Genomic DNA, 9,639 nt, shown 5'->3' on the forward strand with positions numbered 1-9,639 from the left:
CAGCTCTGTCTGTGTATTCCTTTATTTGTTACATTTGTAGATAAAGCAATTAGAGTAAGTACTTGTAAGAGAAGCGTGACCCACAGTCAGAGTCTTCAGAAGAGGTGAAATTGGAGACATAGCAGAATGCAGATGTACACACACATATATATAGGCACACACATATGCTAATCTCTGAAATATTTTTACGCTCCATTTGCTCTGAATATGAAGCACATTCGGAGAGGATCAAATCCCAACTGCCGAGAGGGACAGAGATGGAGCCTGCATCCCCACCCCTCTGAGCCGGATTCCCTTGGACACCAGTTTCCCCTGTCCACCGCATGACCACCACTCACAGCAAACTTAGCAAAACAGCTAAAAGCATCTAAAGCAGGATCTATTCAACATGGTGCCCATGAGGCCTGAGAGGACCTGATCTTTTCGTTTCAGGACTTTGTTCCAAGTTACAAGAGCGCGGTGGCAGGGATTCACCAAATGAAGTTGCTACAGATCTTCCTATGATCCTCCCCTCTGGCAGGGAATTGCCCACATCCTTTCCAGGCTCACTGTACAGTTAGTACAGTCATTTCTATTTCCAGTGAAAAATAAAAGGGTCAGCAAAGCCTACTGGTCCCACTCAGCCTCATCACTTAATTTAGTTAGGCTTCTTTTTCACAGATGGACTTCCTTGCAGTGAGATAAAATATCCTCCTCTAGTTTTTTTTTTTTTGGAAGGCACTTCAGATGGGAATTTTACTTCCCGTCTCACCAGGGTTATGTCCCGTTTCAACACCGTTCTCAGCTTTGCTCTGAGGCAGCTAATTCAGAGAACCTATTCTACAGTGTCTTTATAACTTTTGCATGTAAGATTTCAGGTAGAGAACTCTTTAATAGGGGCCAAGCAGTCTTATCTCCTTCACACTGGCAACTGTCCTAGCTTGTGCTACCCCAATGCACAAATTTAGATTTCTAATTTTTCACTATATTCCCACAAGCTTTTACTTCAACGGATTTTTCTTCTCTGTGTTCATGCTCTAACTTACTGTTGTGTACTTTTCCAGTTGAGAACCGCACAAACCGATGGTGTCCTATTATAGCTGTTGACATGGAAACATCATAAGAAACTGTTTGTTGGATAAGACTGCTTTTTCCCATAGAAGAGCCACAGTTTAAATGCATATTTTGCTGACTCACTTTCAGCCATTTTAAGCCACAGACAATTTACCTTCATTGCCTCTTCCCCCGTCCTGTGACAAAGGATCATGTTCTGAGTCTCTGCTTAAAAATGAGGCTGAAACTGTGACTACTTTGGTCATAGAAATTTCACACAAGCCCTGTTCCCACAGGTGGCCAAATTCTTCATCATCATCTTCTGGCTTGAAAATTTTTCTAGCTGTTACTTTCCTGTTGGGCAAAGCTCTGAACCAGAACGCAGGCAGTCCCATTAGGGAACTGGAAAGCAGAATATATGTGCAATGGAAAGCTATTAGAGCACCTCTTAAGAAAAAGGTGCCCTGCCTCTTTAGAGCAGACATCACATGTCAAGCACATTACCTGTTCTGGGACATTATTTCAATAACTTACAAAACAAAACGGTAAGGAAAATGGCCAGAAGTATGTACTACTTGCTCCTACTGAAGCTGCTAATAGAAAAGCTGTTTCAGCAGGCATTAATAATTCAGCACTTAGGACATGATTTCAGGTCTCAGCCAGTTATTTCATATCTAACAAGTTTTACTGATAATGTAAAGATGAATTAGGCAAGAATAGCTGTGATAAAGAGCTGCTTTATATTCTCCTTCATATTCTGAACTTTAGACAGAGCTTGTTATCTGAGATTACTGTAGGCTGCAGTTTACTGGTGTGGGGCTCAGTCCTCCAAGGTGCTCAGTACCGCGTGGGTTAGCTCTTAATCTTGAACACAAAGTATCCAATGATTTGCAAAGCCACGACCAGATGGAAATAAATCCTCTTTTTGTCCCTTTTTGACACAACTGGGGAATCATCCCTCTCTAAAAGGCCTGCTGGGCTGTTGGTTGATGCTGCAGCTAATGGTGCATTGCACCACGCACCAGGAAGGGATCAGTTAGACTCGTTTCACACCAGGTACCTAAGAGTAGCAGATATGATAAACATAAAGATGTGAAGTAGAGAGATGGTGTCAGATACAGAGATGAGACGGTTTTGACTGATGTGTTTACATGTTCAGTTTTTACTCTCCATTAACTGCTGCCTCTTAGTCTGTGAAACGTTAATAAAATTGCAAACGAACCTCATTTTTCCTTAACTGCTCGTTAGTATCAACACTGCAAAAATATCAGATGAGTAAGAAATATAGTATGAGTTAGATTACCACTGCAGTAGATTCTGAGGTGGCTAATAATTTCAACTGGCTATATATGAAATATATTTATTTTCATAGTCCTAGGCTATAGGTGAGGCATATTGTTATATTTACAGCGTCACAGTTTGGGGTGCTTTTTTAATGCCATCAAACTAGAAGCCTGAAGGCTTTTGAATTGTGAATACTCCAAAACTGATAATTCTTACATCCATCTTTCAGCTGAGAGTGGCAACACCATTGTGTGCCTTAGTTAAGGCATTCAGTAAAGGACCTACGAAAACTTCATGGGCATAATAGAAAGAAGTGTGAAATGCTCACAGCTCTCACTGACATCAGTGAGAGGCCACCTGAAAAAAACCCACTCCAAAACAGCCTCTTTCAAGATATTTCCTGTTCTTCAGTTTTTTGTTGAATTTTTTAATTTCTCATTTAGTCTGTACTTGGAAGCAGGATAAGGAACATGCTACTTTTTGTAAATGTCAAAGAAATTCTCTCCTAAGCACATAAACGTTCTGAGCTTCATAAGATGAGCTAATATTCTGAATATTCTGAAAATCATACTTAATCAAGACATGTGAAATGAGTAACTTCCCAAGAAAGTTTAAATTTTCCAGTCAGAAATGGCATGTCAAATGCAAAAGCCCACTTCATGAGTGTAGGCTATGGATGTACTTATCTGACCATTTTCAAACATGTCTGCTAAACACTGCCATAAACCCCAGCTTTCTGTATCACACCGTTTATAACAGATTTTCTAAATGCATGTTCTCCATCAAAACCAAACAATGTCTAGGTGCCAAACTCACCCACTTTCAGTCTCTAGAAATCTAGATTGACCTATAGTCCTCTGAAGCCTGAAGGAAATGGACATTGTGATGCCAGAGCTGGAAACATGAACTCCTCCAGCATGGCTACCATGCACTGAGTATGTGTGGATCCTCCACAGTGCTAACAAAAGTGGTAAATGATTTTAGAAGAAATCTTGGGGAATCAGAATATGGGGAACATATCAGCCTCTTTAAACTGGACTGTTGGTGTTTCAAAGCTACATTGCAGCGTCTTATTGAAACACACAGCAGAAGCACTCAGAAACAGCCAGAGAGCCTGATGTTACAGCTTCTTCAGGATATGTATGTGCATACCCTGCATGTGCGTGAGAGTGAAAGATATTCTGTGGGGGTGGGATTCAGGTCACACGACTTGAAGTGTCTCTAAGATAGATGTTTACATCTCAGCTAATCACCTGAGGCTCCTTCCACTCAACTGTGAGAAACAGACATTTTTAGGGCATGATTCGCCTGAGCAATTTTAGATGTCTACTTCTGGATGAGACGAATTGTATTCTGAAAGCACCAAATGCACTCCACTTGCTTGAGAGAGATAGTAGGCAACTAGCTTAAGTGAAGATGTTTGAAATATATATGTAGATATAGTATACATTTAACATTAACATATATGTAGATACAGTATATACTTAGCATTAACATGTATGTATTTGGATTTTCTTTATATACATATATATATACGTATATATTTATAAAACGGTTTGAGTTGGAAAGGACCATAAAGACCTTCTAGTTCAAATCCCTCTGCCTTATAGATATATATTTATGTACACGTATATTCTTTCTCCTTGCAATGAATATTTAGATATGACCATTTCATACCTTTCTCTCTCCGGTTCCCTCAGTACACCCCTTCGAAAAGCCTTGATTAAATTATATAATTGTAACTTTTCTCCTTCCAGATCGACATAGCAGAGCTTTCCATCACCTAGTCTGATGCTATCCTGTGTTCAGATTTCACGGCCACAGGGTCTCCAAAACTGCATTTCTCATGTTTTTCAGACTATAGCCTATAGCCTATAGCTGCCTGCTGTGCAGCTCTCCCAGGAGAATTTTGCCCATGGAGCACTGAGCTGATGCTCACTGGGCTGTGAAGGTTCACTGCCTCAAAGAGGACAGGAGAATGAGTGGTGGCTCTAACAGACATTACATAAAACGAGCCCATGATGCCAGGTTCACTCTTCACAAACTGCCTCAGCCAAATTCCACCTGTAACTCAGCAAAGTTGAAAAGCAAAGTCTCTCTAAGGGATACGGCATCATACCATTTTCTAAGGAGTTCAGGAAATGTGTATGAAGGTGTCTAACACCTAATGAAGAATTCATTGTGCTGGAAATCAGAGTAAACCACCCAAAGTAGCTCAACCTTGACTTTATTTCAGTTGCTGCTAAGTTGTTATGACAAATCTTCAGATTCTGTTTCTCACAGCTCAATAAGAAATGAACCAGAAGACACTCATTTTAAATACTTAGTGCTTTGTGTTAGTACAGCACATACATATCAAAGCTATGAAATATTTAGCACTAATTACAGTTAAAAGACAATAAAAATATGACGGACTAGGAGGCGCCTCTTTGCATTGTGCACAGTTTTTGTAATTAGTTCACATGGGCTGGAACAAAAAGATTGTTCTTAAACTTCTTCATCTCATTGGAAAGAGACTTTGCCCTTAGTTATGTCCCACTGTAGTGATCTCCCCTGGACAGCTGGTGAAAAGGCAGCTGCAGAAGCACTTTTGAAATGACAGCTGGATCCAGCCCTGTCCCAGATCTGATTTCCAGTCCCATCTGTACAATTTGCATTGTACCGCTACATTTAAAAATAGTAAACCCAATCTGTGCCCTTACACAGGGCAACACCAACCCATGATTAGGGGGAATGATGTTTGGTCACCGATGGTATTGACCAAATTTTAAACACTGAATTGGCAATGAAAGGGCTGAGGTGTGTGAGTGAAGCTTTTGAGTTGTTTCTGCAGAGTGATATACCTCCACAGTGCCTGTTTGTGACTTTGGACAATTGGATTTTTTAATTATGGACATTATTTCAGTCTAGTTTCAATAAAGTTTAAAAGGTGCCATGGCTGTTTATTCCAAGCTCATCTAAGTATTTTCAGCAACAGAATGTAAGAAGGCAGTTCTTGGATGCCAGATGATTCCTCAAAACCTTTTCTTTGTATATCTAGTAGCAATTATTGAAGTATCTACTTCTGCTCTCAGAAATCTAGCACAAGTACTTTAAGCTTAAGAGAAATCCAGTAAATCAACAGGAAAAACCCTTCATCATACTTAAGCTCTGTTTCCTCCAAAACTTGGCAATTTTATACTGAAGTTCCAATAGTTGCTCATATTCATCAAACTTTTAAAAGGGCTGTACTTGTCTGGTGTTTAACTCTTTAAAATGTTGTCATGTTGCATAACCTGTGGATTAAATAACATGATCTGGCATTTCCTAAGAATGTCAATAGTTACCTCATGTAGCTTGAAAAAGTTTGCCTATGGATCTGGACCCAGAAGGACAAAGCAAAGCACATATCTATGTCAAGACCACCAAACATATAATTTTTCAAGAGCGGATTTTAAGAACTTGAGCCAAAAAGACAAAAAGGAAGATACGAATTTGCACAAGAAACATTAAAACCCCTCCTATGTGTGTATAATGTACGGCATTTAGCTGGTCATAGTTTTGTTTACTTTCCTCTTTAATCATGAGCTGATGGCTGAATTGCAATGAATTAAAAAGGATAAAAGATTTTTTTTAGCCTCTCATTTCAGCTATTGGATTCAAATTCAGTTTATTCATCTTCACCAATAAATACATTATAAAAAATAAAATTTGCTATGTTTCATATCCATTCTCCCACTTTCTGCTTTTCTTTCTGTATTTCTATTCCTCAGGCACTTTTAGTGACAAAAAGGATGTGTGCTCCCACAAAGAGTTAACATCTCCTAGTGCTCTGTGCTCCCCTGAAGTCTCCTACTTTGTGTTTAGTGTCATGGACTTTCTTATAACATCTCAAACAGAGATATAGAGTCTGGGAAACAAAAGAAACTGGTGGTACTGAAAAAAAAAACAAACAGAAAATTCCTGAGAAATATTCTAGGATGCATCAGAAAGGCTATGATGAAGATGAAAAAAAGAAAAATAAAAATCAGAAGCACCAGAATACGTACAGAGAAAAGACCATGTCAAAGAGCTACACAGTTTCTTCTAAACAAATCTCTCCTGATCTCTTTCTGGTGGCTGTATGCACTGCTTAAGTGTGATTTCTAGTTTCATTCAGCCAACTACTTCTAGTCCTACATTCGACTCATTATCCCCATATTAAATTTTACCTCACTTAATTTAATAGAACTTCTTTTATATACCTCAATTAAAAGCACTGTGCTATTTTAGCAGGGGATGTATGGGGAAATCACAGACTGTATGGTAGAGAAGAAAACCCTGCATCCAATGAACCCTCCATCCACTGGCAGATCTGTTTACAGAGCTTTGTTTTTCCTCATCCTCTTCACAATTGGCTCTTCTATGAGCCAATAAATACAATTATTTTCAATTATTACAAGCTATATGGACCTTAATTTATTTCCTTGCACTGCCTAGAACATAGTTATTTACTTTGATTAAGCTCTCTGTCTAAAAAATAACTATGCTTGTACTCAGTACAGTAACTATGCTTGTACTCAGAGGGACAGCAAAATCACTATATACCAAAGAAAGGAAAATAGAAAACTTGAATCATAAATTTGGCATTAAAGCTACAGATTTGCAACATATGGTAATTTGTTTCTAGTTCTCTTGCACTTGCTGACCAAAATAATCCATAATAAATGTTCTCAGTTATAAGAATTCAAAAAAAATCACCCTAAGTCTCAGAATTTTTATGTGGTCTCGGGCTGCAAAGAGTTTATCAACAAACTGAAAATTTAAGTCTCTGAAAACAAGCACATTTCTGAATCCTTATTTATTTTTTTCCTTAGTGCCAAATGCAGACATAAGCTACCTTTGTAATTGGTGTGCATGATTTGAACTAACAGTGCCTAGCACAGTGCTGCAGGTACTGCTGCGCTACAAACACATTATAAAAATATGGAAAATACAGAGCCTTTCAAACTGTTCTCGAGTTGGACATAGCCAATTGTGTGGATTTGACTGCGAAAAAATTATGCTAACAAAAGCGACTGAGGCTTTTGAGGTTTTCTGCTTGAGAGGTTTGGGGCATTTTTTTGGAATGACTCTGAAATAAAAGAACAGGTTTTGCATATACGGTTTAGGAGGTGATATTTAGATATTCAGCTAAGACATCAGAGATTCCTGCAGTGAAGCACCAGGGCATATCAGCTCATTGATGCACACAGAGCAAGACTGTAAAGAAGAACTAGGCTAGTCCAGATGCGGCACAGATCTATTACCTTGGCTCAGTGTTCAAGCTAATAAGCCTCAGTTCTCAGCAGAGCTTACCAGGTCGATGCTGACACAAAGGTAACCGAACTTTGCTGCACCTCAGGTTGGTAACGTTACAGAATCAAAGAATCATTGTACGGTTTGTGTCAGAAGGGATCTTAAAGACCCTCTAGGGCATCCCACCTCTCTGCCGTCCAGGACCCTGTTCAGAACCCTGTGTTAGCCCTTTGTGTGTGCGCAGGAACTGACATGTTGTTGTTCGCTTGGTCTTCTTGCAGCATATTCACATTCACCTGGCTTACCTCAAGCAAAGTAAGCTTGAATGTGCCCCTACATGTCCAACGACTGTAGCTTTTCATAAAATGTAAATTCAGCGAGCTGACCAAAGCTCTTGACAATAAAGTCACTCTGTGTCAGGTTTGGAAAAAAACTACTGCAAGTGGAAGAGCTCCAGAAGTAAACACAAAGCCAGAGAGGTCAGAGAAGGTTCGAGATGCATCAAAACCTTTGAGACTTCCAACCTGACCTTGCCTGATAACGAGGTCACTGCTAACAGTGATCCATATCCGTTCAGTCCTCACTCTTTCTGGCAGAGGTACCAATTAGTGCTTCATGTGCTTGCTGCCCACTAGAATAAGACCATCCATGCTAATATCTAACTTTTTCCTTCCTCCTCTCCTACCTCACCCCTTCATGATGAGGGCATAATGACAAAATGTAGAATTTAGCCTTAATTGGATCTCTGCAATGTTATTGCCTGAATTAGCTCCCCCATGAATAATTATCACTGCCTGGAGGCTGACAAATTGCTTCACTCTACTTCATGATTGTCAGGAATTTCAAATTATATGCTGAGCATGGGGGAGGGAAATGAAAAGCCTACGGAAGGATAATTATTAAGATTATTAAAATATTTGGCTTGGAGTCCCATAATCTCCCCAAAATCCCCAAAAGGGTGAGTGACAGTAAGAACCTTGCTAGGGGTAATTGGGCAACACCCAGTCTTTCAGCCAGCAATGGCTGAGGCAACAGACTTGTACAATTAAAGCGAGACTATGACCTCTGCTACTGCCTGGCTCACAGGCAGTTCTTTTGTTATTCACTACCTCATTCAAGCTATGTACATCAGTTTGCTTAGCATCTCATTTGCATACCTGATCTCGCTGGGTAGATGGCAAATTCTTTGCAGCGCAGACTGATAGAAGGGTAAACGTGCAAGGGGATAGCAGCAGACTGTCATGCATTTAGAAAAGCATGTGACAATTCTTGCTTTGTAAGAACAAGGTCTTGGGGAAAAAGCGCTCTTTAAGAGAGCAATCATTCCATGTCTGGGCAGGACCCCACACAGAAACGCAATGCGACACTACACTACAGCACAATATCCATCTTAGATATTGAAAGAGCTGACAACTGGTAAGAAATCTTCATCTCATAAAACCAAATCACTATAAAAGTATAATGCTATTTGAAAATGGCTTGAAACAATCGGATTAAGCAATAGGGCTTTATCTAATTTTCACATTAATGATGCTCTGCCTGTAAGATTGATGCCTTTCTGAATTTGATTCAATGCAGTTCCTCAAACTTCTATCCCACCTTGTTGAACCCAGAACACAGAGGTCATGCATAGACAAGGAAGCTGCTGACAAATTCCCAGGAGAAAACTCTCTCTGCTTACCTGACATACAGTGACCTCTTCTGATTAGTCCTCAGGGAGCCAGACCCAGAACTCATGCTGTGATTCATCATCTGCTCACGCAGGTCATGGATTTTTGCCTCAAACCGAGCGTACTCTAAGGAGATAAAAAATAAATAAATCAGAGAATAAAGATATTTTAGTTTTCTTGACCTACATAATCATTAGGGCTGCTAAATGCAAATTAATGTTGAATTAATGAGTGTAAGGCACATCCTGAAAATTGAGGTCTAATAGAACCTTGCATCAATATATTATCTTAGGTAAATACATGCCATCTTTATTGCTGCACCTGAACATTTCAGCACTGACTATAGGAAAAGTCAAATAGCTAGACCCTCTCTCCTGCAGTTTCAGGAAAGGGAAAG

At 39.6% G+C, this 9,639-nt stretch overlaps 1 protein-coding gene across 1 annotated transcript in view; it reads right to left on the bottom strand.

Moving 5' to 3' along the window:
• The window catches only part of DLG2 (discs, large homolog 2 (Drosophila)), a 91,604-nt gene extending 82,244 nt beyond the window's left edge, over positions 1 to 9,360 (bottom strand). The window contains exon 1 of the mRNA XM_009869480.1: positions 9,254 to 9,360. Coding sequence (XP_009867782.1) covers positions 9,254 to 9,324 — 71 coding nt within the window. The 5' untranslated portion in view covers positions 9,325 to 9,360. The remainder of the gene's footprint in view (positions 1 to 9,253) is intronic.
• Positions 9,361 to 9,639: the final 279 nt, after the last annotated feature.

The sequence above is a fragment of the Apaloderma vittatum genome, unplaced genomic scaffold, assembly GCF_000703405.1.
Source record: "Apaloderma vittatum isolate BGI_N311 unplaced genomic scaffold, ASM70340v1 scaffold2345, whole genome shotgun sequence".
NCBI classification, from domain to species: Eukaryota; Metazoa; Chordata; class Aves; order Trogoniformes; family Trogonidae; genus Apaloderma; species Apaloderma vittatum.